We start from the raw sequence: 27,950 nt of genomic DNA on the forward strand, positions 1-27,950 counted from the left end.
TCACATTTTTACAGATTTTTTATGATATTACAATGAAAATATCTGGATCCGCATACACGACTGCAAACTTGTGGTTCAGTCAGATCTCGACACTACACCACCACTTGGAAGATGGTTGTGATGACCCTAGCGGACTTCTATCTGGTATGGCTTAGAGGATGCTGTCCAAATATAATAAATATTGGGGGCAAGTTGAGAAGATAAATAGATTACTCTTTGTGGCTGTGATCCTTGACCCCCGATTCAAGTTGGCCGTGATAGAATATTGGGCAAATTCCGTCCCTGGGGCAATGAAGGCTGCATCGTTTGTTACATCGTTTAAAACTGATCTCGATGACTTGTACTTCCATTACAAAAATAGTGGACAGCCTTCATCTTCAGCGGGTACCTCACACGTGACTCCGACACCTCCCTCTGATGACTTTAGCCCAGTAGGTGCATTGGCTCGACGCTGTAGGAATTACGACATCATGAATGAGTATCATCAGCTTGTTGCATCGAAGAATATTATGGGGTGTACTTCAGAGGTTGAACGGTATTTTATGGAAGAGGTCGAGGCACCTAGTCCTGCATTTGAGATATGCATTTGGTGGAAGGCTAATTCCGTCAAGTATCTAGTCCTTTCCCGTATTGCCCGAGATGTGCTAGCCATTTCTATTACGACGGTTGCATCTGAGTCGGCGTTTAGCACTGGAGGTCGAGTGTTGGATGCTTTCCGGAGTTCTTTGTCACCGTCAACTGTGGAGGCCCTCGTTTGCACACAGAACTGGATCAGTGATACACCCCTTGGACTAGATAGCATTGGCATTGACGATGAGAGCTATAGGCTTGAAGATGGTAACCATATTTTACTTTTTTTTTATTATTGATTATTTTAATTGTTTTTATGATTATACTAATTTATTTAATTTATATTTTTTTATCATTTCACAGATGTAATTGTGAACCCCAGTATAGTTGCTGATGACTGATGGAGTATGGATAAAGATAAGTTGATATCAGAATTAACTTATTCCGTCCTTGGTATTAATGGTAATTAAATTTTACTTTTAATTCCGTTTCAATTATCTGAATCAATATTTGGTTACATTTATTGATTGAATTCCTTTTTATCTTAATTTCAGGTACTTCAAATGACCAACTACGATGCTGCAAATGATGTTTCTTTTTTGGTTGAATCAAAATGTTTGTTCTTATGGACTGTTTAATCAAACTTTGAACTCGGCTGTTATTTCTATTATTCATTGTTTATGATCTTCTGAATTATGTATAATTAGCTCCTAGCTAGCTATAAAGGAAATATATAGTCAGACTTTTTATGAAAATTATATCAATCTAAATTTTGAATTGTAAGATAATAATATTAATACGCAGATCGGTATGCAAATTCATTTGTATGTAATAAAACTCATGAGCCGAAAATGCGAAGGGAGCTAGCTAGATCATGAGCCGCCTATATATATACACACACACACACAGATATCTATATATATATATAAGTACTATATCTCTCATAATGCAAGTCTGATTAATTAGTAAATTAATCATAAATTTAAATTAATATTATTTCAAGTTAAAATTTACTTTTTGATTAATCACATTAAACTAATACATAAATTAGTATATAATTAAATTTAAAATAAGATAAAACCTATCATACTAAAGAAGTCGGAATTTGGAATTCCAGCACAGATCGGAATTCGGAATTCCGACTCATCGGAAGTCGGAATTCCGATCGGGAGTCGGAATTCCGACTTCCGATCAGAGGCGGACTCCGATTCCAGTCGGAATCAGAATCGGAGCTCGATTTCGATTCCGACAAAAGTCGGAATCGGAGCTCACCCCTAATTATTTCTTGTTTACTTTTGCTTTATTGTCATTGTTTTTTGCAATGCACCCTTCACGTAAACCACCCCATGCATGGGATCAGGGATTGTAAGGGCCAGTCTGAAGTTGCACCACCTCAAACCTCTCTCTCTCTCTCTCTCTCTCTCTCTCTCTCTCTCTCTCTCTCTCTCTCTCTCTCTCTCTCTCATATTTTACGGGTTATGCACTTTGAATTCACTACAAGAGAAGTGGACTTTTGTGACAAAATTTTTGTGACTAAAAGGACTATTTCCTACGAAAACTGTAAAAAATAGTTATTTTGATTATTAAATTTTAGTCACAAAAGTCCGCTTTTCTTGTAGTGATTTGACCATGGTGTTATGGACTTATCGGAGAATATGGATTTATGAGAATTCAGACCAACGAAGGTTAGAGTTTTGTGATGATAATTGTCAGGATGTCGATCATCAATCAAAGTTTGATTGGTTTATAGTTTTAACGTCAATATTTTGAAGTTAAAGCAAATTTGTGGTCACGATGATTTTAGACTTTATGCATGTATATATTGAGGATTTTAATTAGAGATTACATGCTTAATTAGAGGTTTACATAAATTTCAAGTTACGTGCCCGCTTTATAGGTGACAATTGATATCTACTTGCCTTTATTGTTAAAAAGATTCAAAGAAGTTAAAGAGTGATCTAGGTAAGTAGTACTCTTATACTAAACTTTGCTTAAAATTGACTGAGGTTGATTCTGTAAAAGTCCTTCATATTTTGTTATGAAAACAACCTCAATTATTTTTTGCACTAGTTTCCACATCGAACTTTGAAATTTGACATTTTATTATGACTGGTGTAGACATGAGTAGTTTCTGTAGTCTCTTCCTCTACTACATAAATTGTGAATATGAAGATTGAAATTGTTATATAATTATATGATATTTATCTGTCTAGTACTCTGATATGATATTATATTGCGTATCAAAACCTCGAGGCATGAGATTTTGTTTTAATTTGGTTACAAGCTCTCCCATGGGTTATAGTGGTAGTTTGTCCTTGTCGTTCTAACAGTGATGATCTAATTCGTCTGATCTTCCCACGAGGGCTTCTGTGCCATCTTTCCCATGTGGTATTGGTACATAGTTGATGGTTGTGCTAATTTGAAATAAATGGCACATGACAAGATTGTAAAATAAATGTGAGATTAGTATCAGGTGGCATAAGTAAATTAGTTTGAGTAATAGGAATTTTGCCAGTATTTAATTTATTTTGTTTGGAAGAAATTTTTGAGAGATTCCATGATGAGAGATTATTGTATTTAAGTTTTATATTTTGTGAATTTAATATTGCATCTTGATATGTTAGTACTTTTGATCGATTCTTTGGGCTCTGATGCATTCGTCCCCTGAATTTCATTTCATTTTTTTCTTTCTTTAATTTTTTACTATATAGTGCCCTTTTGACTTTTTCTTTTTCTTGTGCTCTTGGCTCTAAATTTTATCACTACTTTGAGCTTATTCTGAACTATTCTTCACACTAAAAAATGGATAAAAATGATGCTGATCTTCTGTAAATTGAACTAACCCATTAATTATTATTCAGTCCATAATTTTGAGAAAACCTTATATATATATAAATATGCACTAGTAGTTCTGCACTAATCGAAGGGACACTAATTTAAACCGGTGTTATCTAAGTGCATGCATACTGATGTTAAGAAATTGTGTGGTTCATGCTTATAAAGACACAAAAAAACAAAACTTGTGGGGTACATTCAAAGATACTGAAGCGTCACTCTTGATCAGATAATGGTCATGGAGTTTTTGATCACCATGTAGTATTTATATTTACTTGTCTCTTTCCTGCATTAATATGAATGTCTTGACTTTTCCTGGTTTGTTTGAAAACTAGGATTATAGATAACTTTGTATATGCATGAGAAAAAGTCCACATTAAATTCATATATACCTTCCCCCAAGATCGCAATTCTCTTCCTAATCCATCGCCAAATTATTCCCATATAAATTTTCTTCTTATCTTCACCTCTGTTCTCTCCAACAAGAACTCCATTCAAAGAAAGGAATTAATTATAATGGATATGGAGCAAGAAGACATGCAATATCTTGGCTTCTTTGGTGTCTGCAGAGAAGCCTTCAAGATAATCTCTTCATGGAGGAAAATCTTCAGCCAGATCAGCTTGTCCTTAGTCCTCCCTCTATCTTTCATCTTTTTGGCTCAAATGGAAGTCTCCGAGCTCCTCATATCCAAAGAGATCACTTTAAGTTCATGCCTCTTCAAAGCTGCCTACCTCATCTTCTCCCTTATCTTCTCCCTCCTCTCCACCTCCGCCGTGGTTTACACCATCGCTTGCATCTACACCGGCCATGAAGTAACGTTCAAGAAGGTCATGAGCGTTGTCCCTAAGGTTTGGAAACGGCTTATGCTCACCTTCCTATGTACTTTCCTTGCCTACTTCGCATACATCATAGTTGCTGCTTTGATCTTGTTTGTGATCTCAACTTTCCTCATTTTAATCAACACCAAGTTGTTCTCTCTACTTTATGTTCTTTTGGTCTTTTTCGTGGTGGGTTTTGTATATTTGTCCATAGTTTGGCAATTAGCCAACGTTGTGACCGTGTTGGAAGACATATGCGGGTTTCATGCCCTGAGAAAGAGCAGGGCACTGCTAAAGGGGAAGATGTGGGTAGCCACCTTCGTATTCTTACTGCTTGGTCTCTGTCATTTAGCCATACAAATATCATTTCAGATGCTTGTTGTGAGGAGTGGATCATTAGGGGTGGTGAGTAGGTCTGTCTATGGGATTATATGCTTGGTCTTGCTTTTCATGTTGCTCGTGTTCGGGCTTGTGCTTCAGACAGTGATCTACTTCGTCTGCAAATCCTACCACCATGCAAACATCGACAAGTCGGCCCTCTCAGATCACCTTGCAGGCTATCATATTGGAGGGCATGTTCCTTTAAAGGCCAAGGATCGATGTTCAGCTTGAGCCTTGAACATCCCTATGTTTGATTGGCTTGCTATGAATAAATGGGAGAACAGTGATTTTTTTCGTTTTGTGGTATATAGAGTTTGCAGTGTCAATGTGTCATTGTAATATCAGTACTGTCTTTCTATACATACTTACGTTTTGTAATATATAATAATGTTTGTTCTAATTGTTGTAGCTTAATCAATTTAGGACTTGTTTAAAGTTAGTTTAGTAAAAAGTGTTTAAATAGCTTTAAAAGTAATTTAATAATAAAACTTGGTTTGTTTAGTTACTAAAAAAAATAAAATATCTCAAAAAAATAGAAAGTTCATCTTATTTTCTTCAAACATGATTTTTTGACAAATACAAAATATAGTTCGAATTTTAAAAAAGACTTTCAATGAGCAAAAATATTTATGCTAGTTACTTTCAGATAATTATAACTTTGCCCTTTGCCTATGAATATTGATAGTACTTTTATTGTTATTAATTTCACTTATGCATCATTGAAAGGATTTTTTTTATTTTTTATTTCATTGCATTTACTAAAAATTCTATTAGAATGTTTTCCTTAAGATTTGATTTCTATAAAGGATTTGGTTATAATTTTAAAGAAATTTTTAACTATAAAAATAATATGTTAGCATGTTCTTATGATAGAACTTAGTCCATTTGAGTTGGAAGAGAAATATTTTAGACACAAAAATGATCATACACAAATAAATCTACAAACTAACGTAATTTGATGTGGTATGTTAAATTGTAAAACTATTTTTATTGTAAAGTAAATTTAAAGTATTATATGAAGTCGTATAAGTTTGAAGCATTAGTTTTTTTTTTTTTTTTTTTTTTTTGGTGGTTATAGCAATTTTTGAGTTGTAAATATGTTGAGTCTACATTACAATTGGATCAAAAAGTGTAAAGATTACAAATTCGCAAGATATTATGAGATCGACTTAGTTGGAGTAAATCGGTCAAAACTTTTGATTCTCATATCTGATTAAGGTGATATTGATGTCGTTAGAAAGATAACTCAATTATCTATAAATTTATGTTTCACAAGAATCTTTATTTTCAAATTTTGATGGGGTCAAAAGATTATAAATTCGCAAGATTTGATGTGAGTGACCTATTCAAAGTAAATTAGTCATAATTTTTTTTTTTTATCACCATATCTGATTGAGATGATATTGGTGTTGTTTGAAAGCTAACTCAATTATTTATAAATTAATGTTCTTCCGATTCCAACATTTATGGGGTTAGAAGTGCTCTACAATGTCATGACTATAAAATTGGACACAAAGTTCGCTCGAGTGAAAATCTCAAGACCTTTTATTAGGGTTTGGAATCTCTAAGTAGTGTACTCAAGCCCTACGTGAATATAAAATGACATGCATGAATTCTAGGTTGGGGAGAGAGGCTAGAGTTTCCGTATTCATTGTATTCTTAAGAGAATATTCTAAAGAAATTCATTGTGCTTTGAAGATCGATTATCTCTTGATAAATAGACCTTCATCATATTATGCCCATGTTCGAGTATTGTTGAGTCCATTGGTGTGGACATGTTCTTTAGCCGGAAGAACTTTTGGAGTTGCCTGAGTACAAAGATCTAGTTGGTGCTTGTGGTGAAACTATAGAAATGTCGATGGTCAAGAGTTGTCAGGGTGTAGAGATTGAGTGTAATACTCGTGGTGTTATAATTTAGATTTAGTTATTTCAATGATCTTGTAATAAGTGTTTCTAAATTAGTTATAGCAAATAAAATTTATATGGCAGATTTTAGGTAATGACTTACACCCGAATTAATTTTAGATTTTGAAGATTTTCTTCAAATGACTTTCTATTTCGTGACCAAAATCTTCGTGTTGATTATTTCCTATTATTGATTTATTGATTGGTTGAATGATTGATTATTGATTTTAAATAATCGAACGAATTTTGAAAATATATATTCACACCCTCTAGATGTATTTGATAACTGAATCACTAATTTTTCAAAATCAAATGACTTATGTCGTCTTTATCTTTAAAAAAAAATTATATTATTTTCAAATAAATATAACATGTTTGAAATTACTTTAGACATATGGTTACTAAATAATAAATAATTTTTTAATAATAAAGCTTATCACTTAATCTCTACAACTAAAAATTCTAAAATTAAAAGCTATATTACCCACCACAACCTTCGACATGCTCTTACAGCTATTTGTAATTTTCAAACATTTCCTTTTGGTTTTTGAATTATTTGCCCTTTTGTTTGAGTGGTTAATGTTTATGAATTGGGGAGGGCTGGTCGATGTTAAAACTTGGGATCAATCCATGCTCCCTGGTCATATTCACTAAGGAGCAAAATAAATCAGAGTGTCATTATATTTATAAAAGAATAATATAAAACAACTTTATAAACTCACTTAATTTTATCAATATATTATATTTATTTTATAATAAAAATAATTTTATAATCTGATAAATTATATTAAATTATATTAATTTGTTAAATTGATTTTATCTAATGTCCGTCGAATATTTCCCAACAAATAAATGTTTCTTTGACCAAAAGGCGTGCGGATAAAGCCATCGGTAGTAGGCCGGCCCGTCAACTCCGAAAGTTTCCTCCCTAAAAGGGATGTATCAAGATCCAACTGAAGTTACTTGTTTGAATTGTATAACATTACATGAGATGGAGACGAAGGGACATGAAAAGGTCACGTCATTTTTTAACTTTATTTTAATGAAAAATATTTATAAAAAAAATGAGTTATTTCAATAAAAATAACTTATAAAATCGTTATACAAATATTATTATTTCATACAAATCCCTTAATTTAAAATAAAATTGTGAAAATTTTTAAAAATGATTGTCTTTGTCATTTTTGAAAATTCAATACAGAAAATAAGTTATACAATATCTATTATGCATTAATGTTACTTACAAATTTATTTCCACCACGTCAATTATATATATATATATATATATATATATATCATCACTTGTCTAAAAATTTCAAGTTAATAAGAAGTGATAGATTTTATTTTGAAAAATACTGTTTGCACATGCCGAAGGGGACACGCCGCGTACACACGTCCACGTAGATAGGAATTAACGAAACGGTGCGCAACAGTAGCAGTTCTCCTTCATCAATAGACCTTCTTCGTTGCCTTTCCCCCCTTCAAAATTTCTCCTTCATCCTTTCCCTCTTCAGATGAGATTAGGGCACAGCTACGGATTGAACACAGGTAATCCATTTCATCTCCTTCTTCTCCCTTCTAAAATTGGCTTTATCTTCTTCTAATATTTCCCTCATCTATTTCTGGGTTGAAATGAAGCACTCACTTTCGGCTACCCACGGAACAGATTAGGGTTCGACATCAAGTTACCCCACAGAAGACCACGAAGAGAGGTTACTTTTCCCATATTGTTCTCATATTCGAACTCTTGGAAAATAGTTCTCTTATATTTGTAGTGAATCAGTTACAATAGATTTGGAAATGTCGAAATGCCCAAAATATACAAGCATAAAAATTGTAACTGATTTTGAAAATTGGAAACCCTAACCCGAAATCTCTTATATTTGTAGTGTTTATTGAACAATAGAGTTCGAAATGCCCAAATGCCCAAAATATACAATTGGAAATATACAATTGCATAAAAATTGAAACTGATTTGGAATTAAGTATATTAAATAAAATTCTTTATTTTTTATATGTTTTAATTTCTTGAGTTATTTTCAAGGTTGAGATCAATTTGGGGAAAATATGCATACTGCTCTCAAACTACTACAGTCCACTGAGTACTATAATATACTTTATTGCTTGATCATCTACCAGATAGTCTTCTGACTTTAGCAACATAATTTACTTTAAAATGCATGACCTCATGCACTGTAATTTGGCATGCTTTTAAGTTAATTTTATTGTTGGATGTATGAGTACTATAATACAAGTTATTGCTTGATCATCTACCAGATAGTTTTCTGACTTTAGTAACATAACTTACTTTAAAATGCATGACCTCATGCACTGTAATTTGGCATGCTTTTAAGTTAATTTTATTGTTGGATGTATGAGTACTATAATATACTTTATTGCTTGATCATCTACTAGATAGTCTTCTGACTTTATCGAAAGTTAAACAATTACTTAGAAAGGATTCAGAATTTTATTATTTTAACAATTAATCAGTGTTCTATTTTTCTGACCAAATTTTTAGTGGCATTGGATTAATATAAGAATATGTCATCATCCACAACGACGTCCTCTACCTCTTTTGCCAAATGAACTCTGGGTCATCCATTATGCTTTTATGAGATTAAAGCCCAACTGAGATACTTAAATACAAAAAAAAAATCTAGGCCGACCCTTCTTCAATTGTCCAAAGTACAACAAAGAGGTAAATATATTCATATTTAGTTAAATTATTAATATTACATTCATCTAACATTTTTGCAAAAAATTTGTATTCATTCACAGGGATTTCCATATTGTAAGTATTTCAAGTGGGTAGAGGGGGATGAATACAAGATGTCAGATCGTCTAAAAACTCACAATGAACTATTAAGAAAGGAGAAAGAGCTGAAGAAAATACTCAACAATATTGAAAACATCATTATTGAGTTGCGTAAAAGAGCAGATGAGATAAATTTAGTACTGTCCAATAGAAATGAGGAGTTACTGAAGGAGTTGGTGGTTGTTGTACGTGAAGCTGAAATAAGACATTCACGCACATTAATCCGTGTGTTTTAGACTTTTGCATTTGTTGTAGCATATTACTTGATAGTACATAGGTAATTTCATATTAGTGTTAGAGACCTGTGGCTGCTGTGGTTATGTAATGTTATTTACTAGTTAGTCTTACTTGTCAACCATGTAGATTGCAGCTAGCTAACAGGACTGGAACCATCTTAATTTTGTATTGTATTTCCGTTTGTCTAGGAAATGAAGTACCTGTTATGGAAGTACCTGTTATGAAGTATCTGTTTCTATGATTTTGGTGTCAGGGAGAGGAAGGGAACTTGGCTATATTTAGACTTCCATTATGGCTCATGGACCTAACTTTGACTTGAGGCTATTTTGACTTTGGCTTGAGGCACAAAATATATGGACCTAACTTTGAGTTGAACTTGGCTAATTTAATAAAGAACCAAGCATGGCTTCACAGAGCCTTTAATTGACAGTGTACTCATAAAACTCCAGGTGCATATAACAGGACTAGAAAATCAGTTTGATAGTCACTTAATATACAAATTTAACTTCCACTATAGAAAGTCAAGAAAAAAAGAGATAAATTCAAAATTCTACTCTATTTACCAGGTTAATCAATTAGATCCTAGAATGATCACATGTAAGAGGAGCAGAATTTCAAAGAACATAATGAATAAAAATCATTCTGTCAATCAATATATATCAATAAATGAGGCTATTTTGACTTGACCTTTTAAGATCATCGAAAACATCATCAGAAGTAGGCATTTTTCCTCTTTTCTTTGAACGTGATTGTATTTCTCAATTCAACACATAATAACACCAAGTAAAAATTTCTCAATTCAAACCTGCTTATAATCACTATGTGTAAATTTCCATCACTTACTTAATATCAAAACATACAAAATATATAATCACTATAATTATTTCCATCATTTACTTAGTATAAACACATACAAAAATTATAATCAATATAATTATTTCCATCATTTACTTAGTAACAAAATATACAAAAATATGCCTGCACCATAATTTCTTCCATCATTTACTTAGTATCAAATAACATTAAAAATTTTGCATTTTCATCACTACTTTCGGAGAAATGTTTCACATACAAGGTATACTTCATTCAACTCCCATTTTTAATGTCATTACATACACCTCATGCCACAAACAAAATCAATGCTTTGGCCCTACACAGCCAAGCTGTACATCGACACATGAATGGAGAGCACGCTGACCAACAAAGATAGATTTGCAAAAAACATTTTCCAGTACCTACAAAAAAAAATCCAGATTTTGATAATTATTCTTAAGAGAAATAATGTGTTATTTAATTACTTTCTCACCCCAATTTTACTACTAATAATTACCAAAACATCTCCGTTATGAGCTTGAATAACCACTTTACCAATATTTGAAGTTAAAAGTCACTGAGGTTGCACCAGTTGTGATCCATCCACCGCAACCGGTTGTGATCCATCCAACCCAAATAGCATCTGCAATGAGTATTATGCAAATCTTAGTGTAATGTCAATATTAGACTAAGAATAAAATTCTGAAATATTACGCTTTCTTGACTCCTGATCATTGATTCTTGGCGCTGGGTTCCACTAATGTCAACAACTGGACTGTCTTCAATAGGCTGGTAATAACATCACAAACATAAAAATTCAATTGGACAGTCCAGCAATAACCACACATAAAAATATCTATATTAGGAAATTTTTATACCTGCATCAATCCAACATTGGATATATCTTCCTTTGACGGGCCAAATAAATTCCTGCACATGTTCGGCAATGGTGTATCTCCTCCATCTCTTTAAAATATATAAGTAACAAAGCACATTGAATCAAGTATGCATTAATAACTTATAAAACCGCATAATATACTATATTTATTGTTAACTAGCTTATTGAAGTACATGTTTACGTTTTTCCTTGACTGTTGCATTCTTCGCCTTCGCTTTAACTTTCCGCAGCTCTTTTTCCATTATCGATGCTCTCCTCAGAGATGGTGGTCTGTCTTTCCCTCTTACTACTAGCGGACTAAGTACTTTCTGTGAACCCGCACATATAGCTATCTTTGGTATCGAAGGAATAACATTAGAACCCGTGCATGTTCTAGATGGAGGTTCTTGGTTCTCACTATATAACTCAATCTTTGCATGCAACTTCTGTGTTGCATCCTCAGTATGTTTTTTTGAACCCGCTGCGTGAGTAATCATCTTATAACAGACTACTCTATTGAATATCTGTTAGCATTTACTCGCTAACCCCCTAAGTCATAGCTGCTGTCGATTAACGTGTACCTCCTCTTAATGTCCTTCCTCCATCTGTCTAAAATATACTGATTTGGCAAAACTTTTATACCATTACATTTAAATACAGCCAAAATATGCATTCACAATATACCCCTCATCTAAAATAGCCCACACGAACACTTTGCAGCTGTATCCACATCACTAAAGTCCACTGAATATGTAACTAGCTTAGTGAAGTCTTCCACATGAACTTTATCCTCTACAAGATACGTCTTTACACCATCATCTCTCTTAAGTAACTCTGGAGCCAAATCAATAAGACATTGCAGTTCTCGCTGAACTTCCCTAAATTTTGCATTCGTGTATAATTCTTGAAACTTCTTTTCAATCAGAGATCTACATATGCAGGGAATAATGACGCTGAATGAGTGAAAGTCAGAGCTATTTTCATTCTCAATTTTTTTCTTCAATGCGTTGTCAAACTGGTCGACAAACTCTTTCAAGTTTGTCTTAGCGTGAACATAACCATCAAAAAAAGCATTCATGCTCTCGCTCCGCTACGTTGTACTCATCCCCGCCCAAAATGAATCTTTCAAGAATGCCGGTACCCAATGCTCACGCTTAGTGTATAAACTTTGCAGCCAAGCATTCTCCTCCAAGTTGTAAGTGGTGATTAACTGCTCCCAAAAGCTTTCAAACTCTTCAACATTTTGGGTATCATACACACATTTCATCAAGGCACTCTTGATCCCACTTTTATAGGCAGAATAGGAGGAAAGCTTTTCAGGGACTTCTTTCAGTTTATGCCACAAACAAAATTGATGTCGACTTTTTGGGAAGACAATAGCAATAGCATTTTTCATTGCTCTGTCCTGATCTGTGATAATAGCTCTAGGAGCTATATCATCCATGCACTGTAACCAAGTCTTGAATAACCACATAAACGTTGCCGTATCCTCACTGGATATCAATCCTGCTCCCAAAAGAATTGACTGGTCGTGGTGGTTTACACCAACAAATAGTGCAAATGGCATCTCATATCTATTCGTCAGATATGTGATGTCGAATGTAACCACATCACCGAAATCTTCATAGGCTGCCCTACTACAGGGGTCTGCCCAAAAGACATTCTTCAACCTCCCGTTGTTATCTAAATTCATCGACACAAAGAACCCAGGATTCTTGTATTGCATCCGTAAAAAATATTCCCGAAGTGCTCCAGCACCACCAGTGCCAAGTCGTAGATGTTTTGTCTTATCGATGTAATTCCGACAATCTTTTTCCAAAAACGGGAGGTTTTCAAAACCTCCCGCGCCAATGACAAGAGATCCAAAGCTCTTATTCATTTGGATACCAGCTAGATCATTTGTATCTAAGACTCTTTTTACGGAGTCACTAACTTGTCGATTACATCGAAAGAAGCATGATTTTTTTGGACTAAAGCCGTGGTTATGAATGTTATTAACTGTTGTCAACTAACTTTCCGTCAACTTTGAAGACATTAATCTTCGCCTTACACTCTGTCTTTCCTGTCGGACGTGGCCTGGTGACATTCAACGTCCTATTACAAGCTTTCCCACCCCGGGCACAACCGAGGGTGGCATATCTGACAGTCCTATCATCTCCCTTCTCAGTCCTTCTTGTCATCACCCCAAACCCAATATTCTTAGCATACTGCTTATAATAAGTCATTACTTTTTCAAAGAAGTTAAACTCCATCTTCGACTTGGGCTCTTCAATCGTGTCACCACCAACTTCATCATCTAACTGAGCTGTCTCGCCAATTCCATCCTCAGTTTCCATAGAATCTGGTTTATCTTTGTTGCTTTCTTCAATTCTAACGGAGGTAGATGGGAACTCAGTTTCCCTACAATTGGGTGTTTCTTCTATATCACCTCTTTCGCTTGCGACAGATCCAGTAGTCATAACATGAGTTTGGTAACCATCATTATGCTAGAAGAAGAAGAAAAATATTTAAAAAACATATGACATTAATCTTTAAAGGAAAACCAAAAATTTACAAAAATTTAAGAATACAATTGTATCACCTCTTGAATATTGCATGGACATTGGTAGCCATCTGGCTGTTGCATTAGAGCTGGTGACCACGTAGGAAGTTCTCCATAGTAACCGTGCATGTGCATGTAATTTCTAAAACTTAGAGAAGTTGATGGCATGCCCTAACATGTTATTACACAAGTTATTCATGTGGAAATCCATGGATATCAAGCCAACATAGTCCAACAAATTTATAAAAAATATAATACACCGTGGTTGGGAGATTTGAGCTAGATGGTATTAGCCGAGATAAGTGTTCTTCCCCTTTTTCCATAATGAGAAGATATGAACTGTATAATTTCACAAAAGTAGATAAAACTTGCCTTACAAGTACTACATCTTTAATGAAAAACTCTAAAATAAACACAACTGAACTATAGAAGGGCAATTTAGTCATACTTAAATTAAATTGAAATAATACCAATTAATTGATCTACTCCCACAAAAGTAATTAAATTTTGCAAATAGATAATTCATTTGTGTGCTTAATTTACAAATGGAATTGGCAATATGAGCTGCACAAATTTGTTATGCACATTTAGATAAGTCTCTATCTGATAATTCATTTGTGTGCTTAAAACTAAACGATGAGTCTTTATCTGATAGATTAAAAGAAAAAACATATTTCATTATTCTACCTAATCTGAATACAACACAACCAGACCAGTCAAAGACATAGCTGATAGCCAATACCAAGATTAGCAACAACTCTGTCACCAAAACATACACCAGAAAATTGATAACATTAACACTAAAATCATATGGCTCTGCCATCCAACTAACACAACTATGGGGCAAAAAACCAAGCCATGAGTCTTTATCTGATAGATAAAATAAAATAAAAAAATAAAAAATAAAAAAAAATAAAAACTTTATGGCTCTACGTAAGTACATGAAACAATAACTTATTTTAATCATTGTTATAAATTATATTCTCTTTTTCTCTTTTCCAAGCAGGATTTGACCCTAAAACATACCAAGCTTCATTCTTTTCATTTGGCTGGAAAAAATCAGGGTCCTGGGAGGGAGAATCTAGATATGAGTCTAACCCTCATATTTGCAAACGAAGTGGTCAATCTCAAGGTTGGTAAAGCTTGAACATAGGTTACATAACATAGCTGATTATTAGCAGATTAAAAATACCATCAAATTGTTTTTAGCATTACAATCATTATAAATTGGAGAACTTCCAGCTTTTCACATCCTAGACAAGCATTATCCCAACAATACAAACGACAAAAGAAAACATGGCAACCCAGCAAAATGAAAAAAATAACGAGTCTAGCTTCTCTTCTTTTTTTTCCTTTTTATGTTTTTGGAGTGTATCTTTGTGATCGTGCTGAAATAGTAAAAGAACATATATCCCAACAATACCAAGATTAGCAACGACTCTGTCACCAAAACATACACCCGAAAAAATAACAAGAAAGCACCTCTAAGAGGTTAAGTACATTTGTCTAATCCCACGCACTGAACAACCCATTTTTTCAAATAAATTACATCCTAAGTAGCGCAATGTTCACAATAGAAATTTCAAGTTGATACTATGTTTGGCTGTCAAGAAAAAAAAAAATCCATTATTTCTAAGTTTCAACAGGTACACGGAATAGATTTCCAATCTCGAGAAACTCACAAGAAAGTGAGATGCATTTCGATGTAAGATATACATTGTATGAAAACTATCATCAATAAACACCTAGACCAACAGGAAAAAAAATGAAATCTAAAATAAGAAGAAAATAGACCAAATGTTTTCACGAAGCAGATGAATTGTTTTCAAAATTATAAAAAAAAAAAAATTGAATATTTGGAAAAAGGGTTAGAGAAGCATGTGGTAGAGGTGGACGAGGAAAGAAAATGCCGATCTTGAGGGGAGGAGGAACAAATCTGATAGAAGACTCAACATTCAAAAGCGTTTATTCAAAAATCTACTGGGATTTGAAGAAATGCAAAAGAAGAGGAAGAATAAATAGTACCTGAACAATGTAGTGGCTTTCAGAATCGACGATGAGAGAGAAGTGTGGTTGCTGGGCAAATTTCTGGTTTTGGCGCTCACAGGATGTTTTATGCACTTTCTAGGTTTCAAATGGGCTTCCTATGACGTTAATCGATTTCATTTTTTTTTTATAATATATTAGCTAATGCATTAAGCCACATCAGCGATTCCGCAACAGGTACCCAGCGGCGGGTACTTGTAGCAGTTCTGTTTTATTTTTTGTATCATATTTTAACACTTCACTCACATTATGTGGACCAGATCACATTTTTTTAATGATCAGTGGGTTCAACACATAGAATATTTAATTAAATGATATAAAGTATAGAGTCACTTTACACTCCGCTCATGTGTGCGTCAGACCCCTCTCAATGACTCTACATGGGAAATATTTAATTGAATATGATAAAATGTAAATTCAGAGCTAGAATTCAAGATATGAATAAATGGGAGAAAGGTGATTTTTTTGGTCTTGTGGTATATAGAGTTTGCAGTGTCATCATTGTAATATTAGTACTGTCTTTCTATACATATGTACGTTTTGTAATATATAATAATGTTTGTTCTAATTGTTGTAGCTTAATCCATTCAGAACTTGTTTAGAGTTAGTTTCGTAAAAAGTGTTTAAATAGCTTTAAAAGTAATTTAATAATAAAATTTGGTTTGTTTAGTTATTAAAAATAAATAAAATATCTCAAAAAAAAATAGAAAGTTCGTTTTAGGAAAATCATTATTTTGACGCTTTACCTCAAACGTGATTTTTTGAAAAATACAAAACATAGTTTGAATTTTAAAAAAGACTATCAACGAATAAAAATATTTATGCTAGTTACTTTCAGATAATTACAACTTTGCCCTTTGCCTATGAATATTGACAGTACTTGCGTTGTAATTAATTTCACTTATGCATCATTGAAAGGATTTTTTTTTTCATTGCATTTACTAAAAATTCTATTAGAATGTTTTCCTTATTATTTGATTAAGATTTGATTTCTATAAAGGATATGGTCATAATTTTAAAGAAAATTTTAACTATAAAAATAATATGTTAGCATGTTCTTATGATAGAACTTAGTCCATTTGAGTTGGAAGAGAAATATTTTAGACACAAAAATGGTCATACAAAAGTAAATCTACAAATTTATATAATTTAATGTAGTACGTTAGATTGTAAAACTATTTTTATTATAAAGTATATTTAACGTATTATATGAAGTCATATAAGTTTGTAGCATTAGTTTTGTTTTTTTTTTTTTTTTTTTTGCTATAGCACTTTTTGAGTTGTAAATATGTTAAGTAGAGTCTATGTTACAATTGGAACAAAGAGTGCAAAGATTACAAATTCGCAAGATCTTATGAGATCGACTTAGTTAGAGTAAATCGGTCGATTCTCATATATGATAGAGGTGATATTGATGTCGTTAGAAAGATAACTCAATTATCTATAAATTCATGTTTCACAAGAATCTTCATATTCAAATTTTGATGGGGTCAAAAGATTATAAATTCACAAGATTTGACAAGAGTGACCTATCCAAAGTAAATTAGTCATAATTTTTTTATCACCATATCTGATTGAGATGATATTGGTGTTGTTTGAAAGCTAACTCAATTATTTATAAATTAATGTTCTTCCGATTCCAACATTTATGGGGTTAAAAGTGCTCTACAATGTCATGACTGTAAAATTAGACACAAAATTCGCTCGAGTGAAAATCTCAAGACTTTTTTACTAGGGCTTGGAATCTTTAAGTAGTGTACTCAAGCCCTACGTGAATATAAAATGACATGCACGAATTCTAGGTTGGAGAGAGGCGCTAGAGTTTCCGTATTCATTGTATTCTTAAGAGAATATTCTAAGGAAATTCATTGTGTTTTGAAGATCGATTATCTCTTGATAAATAGACATTCATCATATTGTGTCCATGTTCGAGTATTATTGAGTCCATTGGTGTGGACATGTTCTTTAGCCAGAAGAACTTCTGGAATTGCCTGAGTACAGAGATCGAGTTGATGCTCATGGTGAAACTATAGAAATGTTGGTGGTTCAGAGTTGTCAGGGTGTAGAAATTGAGTGTGATACTTGTAGTGTTACAATTTAGATTTAGTTATTTCAATGATCTTGTAAGTGTTTCTAAATTAGTTGTAACAAATAAAATTTGTATAGTAGATTTTAGGTAGTGACTTACATCCGGAGTAATTTTAGATTTTAAATATTTTCTTCAAATGAGTTTCCATTTTGTGACCAAAATCTTCATATTGATTATTTCCTATGATTGATTCATTGCTTGGTTGAATGACTGATTATTGATTTTAAATAATTTAACGAATTATGAAAATACATATTCACCCCCTCTAGATGTATTTGAGATCTGAATCACTGATTTCTCAAAATCAAATGATTTATGTCATCTTTATCTTAAAAAAAATATTTTTTTATATTATTTTCAAACAAATGTAATATGTTTGAAATTAATTTAGATATATAGTTACTAAACAATAAATAGTTTTGTAATAATAAAACTTATTACTTAATCTCCACAACTAAAGGTTCTAAAAATTAAAAGCTATATTACCGACCGCAGCCTCCGACATGCACTTACAGCTATTTGTAATTTTCAAACATTTCCTTTTGGTTTTTGAATTATTTGCCCTTTTGTTTGAGTGGTTAATGTTTATGAATTGGGGAGGGCTGATCGATATTAAGACTTGGGATCAATCCCTCCTCCCTTGTCATATTCACTAAGGAGTAAAATAAATAAGAGTATTGTTATATTTATAAAAGATTTATATAAAATAATTGTATAAATTAACGTAATTTTATTTAATTTATTATATTTAATTTATAATAAAAATAATTTTATAATGTGTTAAATCATATTAAATTATATTAATTTGTTCGATTGATTTTATGTAATGTCGGTCGAATATTTCCCAACAAATAAATGTTTCTTTGACCAAAAGGCGTGCGGACAAAGGCACGAGAGGTAGGCCGGCCAGTCAACTGCGAAAGTTTCCTCCCTAAAAGGGTTGTATCAAGATCCAACTGAAGTTACTTGTTTGAATTGTATAACATTAAATGAGATAGAGATGAATGGACATGAAAAGGTCACGTCATTTTTTAACTTTATTTTAAATGAAAAATACTTATAAAAAATATGAGTTATTTCAATAAAAATAATTTATAAAATCGTTATAGAAGTATTATTATTTCATACAAATCCCTTAATTTAAAATAAAATATGGTGAAAATTTTTAAAATTGATTGTCTTCGTCATTTTTCAAAATTCAATACAGAAAATAAGTTATACAATATTTATTATGCATTAATGTTACTTACATATTTATTTCGACCACGTCAATTATATATATATATCATCACTTGTCTAAAAATTTTAAATTAATGAGAAGTGATAGATTTTATTTTTTGTATCATATTTTAACACTTCACTAATATCATGTGGACCAGATCATGTTTTTTTAATGATAAGTGGGTTTAACTTATAGAATATTTAATTAAATGAGATAAAGTATAGAGTCACTTTACACTCCGCTCACGTGTGCGTCAGACCCCTTTTAATGACTATACATGGAGAATATTTAATTGAATAAGATAAAGTATAAAGTTAGAACTAGAATTTAAGATCATTATTCTGATGACATGTAAAATCATTACTTATCCATAAAGTTAATTAAACTTAAAACCAACTAGCCAACTGCGAACGCTTTATTTTCATATCAACCCAAGCCTCAAGTATCACGAACAACAATATTAAAGGCAATTTCGTCCATCAAAGTGCTAAGAAATTCACCCTTTCATCGTAGAGAATAGATATTACTTAAAGCAACATGATCATCTACCACAAAAATATTCTGATCTCGGGGTTGAATAAATATAAATATTTTCGAGGCTTAGAAAAGCAAATATAGATATCTCTGTCCAATCAAAGGGACACTAACTTATAGTTTATATATACCATAGTTTAGAGAAATTTGAATGGTAGCTTTTGGTCGAATAATGGATGAAGACTTGATCAACACATATTTATTTACCTCTCTTTTTCTTCTTCCTCCATTGATGTGAATTAATGACTTTTCCTGTGTGGTCCATAGACTTGATCAAAAAGTCCAAAAGTCAATTTTCTATATATATATATATGGAAAATACCTTCTCCATTAATCTCTTCCTCCCAATTACAAATTCTCCATATCTTCTTATCTTCCTCTCATCTCTCCAACAATTAGAACTGCATTCAAAGAAAGGGATTAATTACCATGGATATGGAGCAAGAAGACATGCAATATCTTGGCTTCTTTGGTGTCTGCAGAGAAGCCTACAAGATCATCCATTCATGGAGGAAAGTCTTCAGCCAGATCACCCTGGCCTTAGTCCTCCCTTTATCTTTCATATTATTGGCTCACATGGAAGTCTCCGAGGTCCTCTTCTCAAAGATCATCCACAACGAGATGGTTTTGGGTGAAACCAAAACGGGGACGCCTAGATACCAAAAGCTCTCAGACGTCCTCAGATCTGAATTAATCACTTTGTGGCTCTTCAAAGCTGTCTACCTCATCTTCTCCCTTATCTTCTCCCTCCTCTCCACCTCCGCCGTGGTTTACACCATCGCTTGCATCTACACCGGCCGTGAAGTAGTAACGTTCGAGAAGGTCATGAGCGTTGTCCCTAAGGTTTGGAAACGGCTTATGCTCACCTTCCTATGTACTTTCGTTGCCTACTTGGCATACAACATAGTTGCTGCTTTGATCTTGGTTGCATCGGGAGCTTTCATCATCTCAATCAACATCAAGTATTTATCTCTACTTTATGTTCTTGTGGTCTTTTACATCTTGGGTTTTGTATACTTGTCCATAGTTTGGCAATTAGCCAACGCTGTGACCGTGTTGGAAGACACATGGGGTTTTCATGCCCTGAGAAAGAGCAGGGCACTGCTAAAGGGCAAGATGTGGGTGGCCACCTTCATATTGTTGCTGGTCAACCTCTGTCATTTTGCCATACAAATATCATTTGAGAAGCTTGTTGTGCGTGGTGGATCATTGGGCGCGGCGAGCAGGTTTGCCTATGGGATTATCTGTCTGGTGTTACTTTTCATGTTGCTCCTGTCCGGGCTTGTCCTCCGGACAGTGATCTACTTCGTCTGCAAATCCTACCACCATGAAAACATCGACAAGTCGGCTCTCTCAGATCACCTTGCAGGCTATTATATTGGAGAATATGTTCCTTTGAAGTCCAAGGATGTTCAGCTTGAACATCTCTACGTTTGATGGAGGGAGAAAATTAAGTATATATGTTTTGTAATAGCAGTTTGTGCCATTATAACATCTATATGTTTGAAGAAGCTACTGTCTCATGTAATGTAAACCGGTTTTCTAGTGAATTTTTGTTGCTTAATCTATTTAAGAGATTCAAGTGCTTTTTGTTATTTTTAAAGGTATTTTTTGTTTGAGAATTACTACATCTATAAATCGATTGCGAAAAAATAAACAAAAATTGATAATGATATATATACAATTATTTTTACGTACTTTCTGTATATTCTATTAATGTAATTGACTGTATTAATTTTTTTAATACACAACCAATTATATCAATAAAGTGAGTAAAAAAAAATACGTAAAAATGATTGTACATAGAATTTTAAAAAAAAAATTGACACAATCAATCACATCAATAGAGTGCGTAAAACATACGTAAAAGTGACTATTACTTAAAAATAAATGTACAAAATAACGTAATTTAATATAATACGCTAAATCTATTTTATAATTAAAATAATTTTATAATATAATATATTATATTAATTTATATAAGTTTATAAATTTATTTTTATAAAATATCTTTTAAGATTAAACGATTTATGTTTTATTTCGTTTTTAAATTAGTTAGGTGTTTTGTTGGACAGAAATGTTTTGGGTCCGAATTTGTGGCCGAAAGATTTATTTATTTGTTTATTTATTCTACTTAATGGTTAAGAAAATAATTTTTAATAATATTGTTATGAATTTTATTTTTTTGAAAAAAATATTTAAAAATATAAAAAATAATAATAAAAAGTTATCTTTCTCGGTGGGCATTCGGGCTGCAATGCGTATGAAATGGAGTTGGTTGACTTGGAATTTGTGGACTGGGGCCAATATTTCGCCATCACATTTATTAAACATGAGAACAAAATGTTTCTTAATAAGGCGTGGGGATAACGCTACAGGTAATAGGCTAGTGGTCAATTTTATAGCTAGGTACGGTTTGGGTAACCAAACTGGACGAGTTGATAAAATATTAAATATAAATTAAAAATTAAATAAAATATTATTTTTTAATATTATTATTATTTTAAAATTAAAAAAAATTAAATTATTTATTATATTTTAGATAAGAATTTTAAAAAATTATAACAATTGAAATGGTTGGAATATTTAATATTGTATCAACATATTAAAATGAGCTAGAGACAGAGTAATCTATTTATTTTTTAAAGATAAATTAAATTACATAAGACTCATCACTCAAGTGCTTCTTGACCATTTGTTTATCAACTTGCCTATCCAAAATCTAGAGTCATTCCTCAAAGATAAGGAAAATGATTGATGAAGTTTAGGGTGTACCTGTACATGTCTCGTTATTTTTTTTTTAAATATAAGTAAATATAAAATTTATATAAAAAAATTATTTTTTAATAATAGAAATTAATATTTTTTTAAAGATATTATATATTTAACATTATTCCAAAAATAAAATAAGATTTTTTTTTTTTTTTAATTAAAGACGTTTAGAATATGTAGTCTTTAGTTTCTACACTTATTTATTTATTTTGAGTTAGGTAAAATGACGTTTTTGTCACGCGTTTGTGAATGCAAACATCATTGCTGACGCTCGACGGCTCGAGCTGATCAACTACGTGTTGAAAAATGAAAAGAGAATTAGTGGACAAGACTCTTTAAAAGATGAATACTTTCTTTTGCTTGAAATTTACTCTGTTTCTAAAAAGCAGATATTTCTTAAAATATCATTTTATACCTCAAAAAATCACTATTTCTTAAAATTCCCCAATACATTAATAAATTTATTTTTTTATTTTATTTTTTATTTTTTTAACATCTTAAAAAGCTAAATCTTAATATTTTTTACACATTTGTTTCACTATTAATACTATATACTATATTTACATTTTACTTTTATTTTATTATATAAAATGTAACACTTTTATCACTTTTAAATAATATTTTATATTTAAAAAAAAAGTTAAAATTGGTGATCAATGATACCTCATCATAGTGAGATGAAAGTGATCAAACTTTATTTATAATACAAACATAGTGGTTGTACCTTGACTTATGATATAAATTGTAAAAATAATTTATAGTTTATAATTTAAAATGATATCTTATGTAGTTTTGAATTAAAAATTAAGAAAAATTAATGATAAAAAGAAAAAAAAAACATATTAGGTTCGGTTTGTTAATAGCGAGTTTTAAGATAAGAATTTTAAATTTTAAAATGAAATATTAAAATATTATATTTTAATATTATTATTATTTTAAAATTTAAAAAAATTAAATTATTTATTATATTTTATATAAAAATTTAAGAATGTTATAAAGATAAAATGAGCATATAAAAATTCTTGTCGGGGAAAAATATCCCCAAAAAAAAATCTGTATCATCAAAGTTATCCATCTATCAAATCACCGTTAATTAGTTATTTGTTGCTGATCAGAGGCCATTAAATAGGATACAAGTCAACAATCGTTAAATGCATAGCACTGGATTCCCGCTCATCTGCAAGGAGTCGGTACCGATTTCAAGAGCAAAAGAGCTTCCTTCGAATCTCTGCAACCTTTCTCCCTTCCACTTTCCGCAGAGCACACAAATTAAGACTATTTCCCATAAATTCCGCCAATTCACCGGAACCGGATTCCAGGTTAATGGTGGGGTGATCGCTTGGGAGTGTTAAGATATATATATATACACATACATATATATATAATGGATACAGCGTCGTCTTCGAGTCCGGCGGAGTTCGATTACCTTTTCAAGTTGTTGATGATCGGGGATTCCGGGGTTGGGAAGAGCACGCTCCTCTTGAGCTTCACTTCCAATACGTTTGAGGATCTCTCTCCTACCATTGGTGAGCTTAGGGTTTCCCTCGTCTTACCATCAGTGAATTATTATGTTCATTGTTTAATTATTTCTGGGATTGCGTTTAGTATTGATTTATATTATTAAATTTTTTCTAGGTGTGGACTTTAAGGTGAAACATGTTACTATGGGAGGAAAGAAGTTGAAGCTGGCAATTTGGGACACAGGTATTAAGTGAAATTTCTTCTGAGAAAAGTCGGAAAAGACATTAAATTTTCATGAATTAATGTCTGTGTCTTTTGCATACATTTGATCGTGTAATGTTACTGCCTGGAAAATCTCTGCCTTAGGATTGTGTGAACAAGTGAACAACCCTCGGATTCATGCATCATTATATGGGAATGTATTGTCATGGATTGTTTCTCCCCGTGGAGCGTGATAAAAAAAAAGGACGAATTATGGGTTTATGATAAATACCATGAATAACTGCCATTGCAGCATTTTTCTTTGTTAAGATACCATATATGGGAATGATAGCTTAATTCTTGGATTTTCACATTGTGCTTAATGGAATAAAGTTTGGTAACCTGCAGTACTTAGTCTTTGAAATATTAGGCTTAGTTCTTGTGGTTCTTCTTATAATGAGCTGATTTAAGGACCCTGATCATGTGAAGCCTATAGGAACTTGGATGAGCATTAAATATGGTCAACCTATACTAGCGTGCTTGATGTTCTTAGATTAGAGTGAAAAAGGTTACTCTTTTCCGCAAGAGACTAAATTGTCTAATGTTTACTAGCTTGAAGGATTTTGCAATTTCTACAAATATGTGAAGTTCAACTCAAAATCACAAAATTTTCGGCATTGGAAGCCCTTATGCATTTGCTTTATAAGTAGCTCATAAATATCAATTCTTTGGTTGTAGTGCATCTGCAGTATTTACTATAATTTAAATGTATTTTAGTACTTGATACATGCTATTTATGAAACCAAATACACACAACACACATGCTTACTTCGAAAGTAAATGATATTACTATCATTTCTTGTTCCTTTGATTTATTTTCAAGTTGCCATGGAGTTAGAAAAAGAGTTAGGTCCCATAGTTTACAGCCTTGTTTCTGACACAATTTTCCCATTTCTCATCATGAAGCTGGTCAAGAAAGGTTTAGAACTCTAACTAGCTCATATTACAGAGGAGCTCAAGGAATAATAATGGGTATGCTGCACCATCTCTATTATCCCTCTCTGCTTTCTATTCCTGTCTATGCTCATTTAGCATGAAATCCATACCTTTATTGTTGTTGAGAGTCCATTAATATCCAAAGCTTTTAATTATAGATCTCAACCTGTTGTGACTGATGGCAGATATCAATTTTTGCCCCATTACTACTTTTTGATTATTTCCATTCTTTTATGCATGCATAAAGCACAGTGCACATTCACTTAAGTCTTCAAAAAGAAAATAGTGAATGATCAATGCTGTTTAAGTATTGAACTAGTTCTCCTTCATTGATTCACAGGTTTTAGTAAAGCCTATAAAGAACATCTCATCTGCTTCTGACTGACTGTTTTGTTAGTAATTGATTGAGTGACTTTTTATGTTGCAGTTCTTTAGTTTCGGGAAAAAGATATTCTGTATAACTTAGTAATTGTATTTGGGAATGTTTCAGTGTATGATGTGACAAGAAGAGAAACTTTTACAAATCTGTCTGATATATGGGCTAAGGAAATTGACTTGTACTCAACCAATCAAGATTGCATCAAGATGCTTGTTGGCAACAAAGTTGATAAGGTGTGTCTTTAATGAACTTCGGTTTGTAGTTTTTTGATTCTCGTGAGCATCCTGTTCTCAATAAAAAATTTTAAGGTTAGGATTGTACTAAGATCTACCATCCCTAGACCCTATAACCGTGAGAACGATACTTGGTTATTATCCTTCCTTTGTGTGTATAGGGAAGTTCACAACAAATTAGTTCTTTAATCTTGATCAGATTATTAGTTTACTGAGTTGTTTGGACTTTATCTTATGAGCATATATTAGTTTTAGCTTCTAGGGATGCTTTATTGTTTCTATTTAAAGGTATCATGCACATTGAAGTTATCTTTAATTTTCAGGAAGATGAAAGGGTTGTCAGCAAAAAAGAGGGTATTGACTTTGCTAGAGAATATGGATGCCTTTTCTTGGAATGCAGTGCTAAAACTCGAGTCAATGTGGAGCAATGCTTTGAGGAGCTTGTATTAAAGGTATGCAAATTACTGAAATATTTTGTCCATATATTGTTTTACTGTTATAAATGTACTTCTACATGTGATTCCTAGGATGTGAACCAGTTCTTGAACAGTTTTGGATCCGGATGTCGAGTTTAGTCCCTTTGTTTAGTAATTTACTTTTAAGAAACATGAAAATAAGGTTTGCTATTAAATAATTTCGTAATGCATTCTATAGTCGCTTTATTTATCCAGAAACTTTAACAATAAAATTGCTTCTTGGCCTTGTATATATTGGCATTTTGACGTGTGTACATGCAAGGACACAACAAACAAAAGGATGCTGAAAATAACAAAATTTATCGTTTAGTATAAAGCCATGATTAGATAAGTAATGAAAGTTCTAAGGTCATCGAGGAACATAGAATTGATTGAAAAATGAAAGATATGCCATATTATTGGACTTTTCTTTTTCTTTTCTTTTTTTCCCTTAAGTCGTGTTCTAATTGTGAGAGCATTGGATCCTAACAGAAAAACCAAGTGGATGTGTCTTATTTTACAAAGAACGCACTTATTGGTTCTCTTTTATTGGTAAAGTATTTTGAACCTTATAGCATCCATAACTTGTGTGCATGATGTGGGTACCGTGTTGATGTGTAGATTTTGGAGACACCCAGTCTTTTGGCCGTGGGCTCAGCTGGGGTAAAAAGGAACATCTTCAAACAGAAACCTCCACCACCTGATGGTGCTGCCACTGGTGGCTGTTGCTCTTCGTGATTGTTCTCTGATGTTTCTCGCAAACACTCCCCCTCCAAATAGTATTTCATTTTCACTTTTTCCCCTGTTTGATCTAAAATGTTCACAAGTAGTTCAAAAGATGGTAATGTCTGTAGTGACTTGTATTCCCTTTTACAGATCATGAGTTAATTTTGTACCCCATCTCCTATTTACAAGTACATTCCCATTCTCTCTGCAGATCTTGGTTCTTAGTCACTGTTTTGCTCTTATATAAGAAGTTTGCCATTCCAATATCAGAACTGTGTTTCCTTTCAGTTTTTGCAGATAGAAATGGAGTCTTCGTAATATACTTGTTTTTTTGGAGGTTTCATTTTTTAGTCGACTTGAACTCTTTATAAATTATTTAGAAGGGGAGGAGGGTTCAAGATTCCTTAACGTCTGTATCCGAACTTGAAGGTTTAAAACGAGAGAGATAGAGACATGAGGTGGGTTTTAGAGGATTTTTTAACCTACTACCATTTTAGAATCTACTTCCAACTAGATCTTCAATCTTTTAGCTTCTTTCTTTGACATGGCAAGAAGGCTGCTTGAATATCACTAATTTAAATTCACAAACATTTAGCTAGTGAAATAAAACTTCCTTCTCAAAAAATCTCACTAACAATCAGATGGGGTTATGAATATCTCGACCCCAATTATATGAGAGAGTGATGGCCCTAAGTATCTTTAGGGGATGTATTAAAATCTTAAATAATATAATTAACTGAAAGTTTTTTTTTTTTTTTAAATGAGAAATAGATTTCTATTCATTCATGAAAGAAAGAAACTATAACTGTGACTGATAATTACAGGTAACAAATCCTAATTACAAGTCAACTACTTATCTGTTGTAAGCTTCTCCCACATACAAAATTCATTATGCTGGACATTATCTACCTTCAAAGTTTTTTAGTGACAAGACCGTTCTGAGATGTGAGATTATGTAATAACAGAAATGTCTATCTTGACTTATCTTGAGAAAACACATACCATCCCCACCCTCTCAGAGGAGGAGAGCGCTCTCCTC

The 27,950-nt window shown here is 32.4% G+C and overlaps 3 protein-coding genes and 1 long non-coding RNA gene across 5 annotated transcripts; all 4 read left to right on the plus strand.

The window, feature by feature from the left end:
• The first annotated feature begins 776 nt into the window (after positions 1-776).
• LOC122296035 lies at positions 777-1,172 on the plus strand. Its single transcript, XR_006238366.1, has 3 exons — positions 777-837; positions 934-1,032; positions 1,125-1,172. It is a non-coding gene; the product is annotated as an uncharacterized LOC122296035 (long non-coding RNA).
• Positions 1,173-3,927: 2,755 nt separating this feature from the next.
• LOC122296101 lies at positions 3,928-4,836 on the plus strand. Its single transcript, XM_043105529.1, has one exon. It carries the CDS (start codon positions 3,928-3,930, stop codon positions 4,834-4,836), a length of 909 nt encoding a protein of 302 aa, XP_042961463.1.
• Positions 4,837-20,117: 15,281 nt separating this feature from the next.
• Positions 20,118-21,125, plus strand: LOC122296104. Its single transcript, XM_043105532.1, has one exon. It carries the CDS (start codon positions 20,118-20,120, stop codon positions 21,123-21,125), a length of 1,008 nt encoding a protein of 335 aa, XP_042961466.1.
• A 2,490-nt stretch (positions 21,126-23,615) lies between these two features.
• LOC122296056 (ras-related protein RABC1-like) lies at positions 23,616-27,180 on the plus strand. 2 transcript variants are annotated; one of them, XM_043105452.1, is made up of 6 exons: positions 23,620-23,986; positions 24,096-24,164; positions 25,089-25,154; positions 25,609-25,730; positions 26,054-26,182; positions 26,807-27,180. In XM_043105452.1, exons 1-6 carry the CDS (start codon positions 23,845-23,847, stop codon positions 26,921-26,923), a joined length of 645 nt encoding a protein of 214 aa, XP_042961386.1. In that variant the 5' UTR covers positions 23,620-23,844; the 3' UTR covers positions 26,924-27,180. The 2 variants fall into 2 exon arrangements, with proteins under 2 accessions (XP_042961387.1, XP_042961386.1); XM_043105453.1 differs by lacking the exon at positions 25,089-25,154 and having other exon boundaries at positions 23,616-23,986.
• Positions 27,181-27,950: the final 770 nt, after the last annotated feature.

This window comes from Carya illinoinensis, chromosome 15, assembly GCF_018687715.1.
Source record: "Carya illinoinensis cultivar Pawnee chromosome 15, C.illinoinensisPawnee_v1, whole genome shotgun sequence".
NCBI classification, from domain to species: domain Eukaryota; kingdom Viridiplantae; phylum Streptophyta; class Magnoliopsida; order Fagales; family Juglandaceae; genus Carya; species Carya illinoinensis.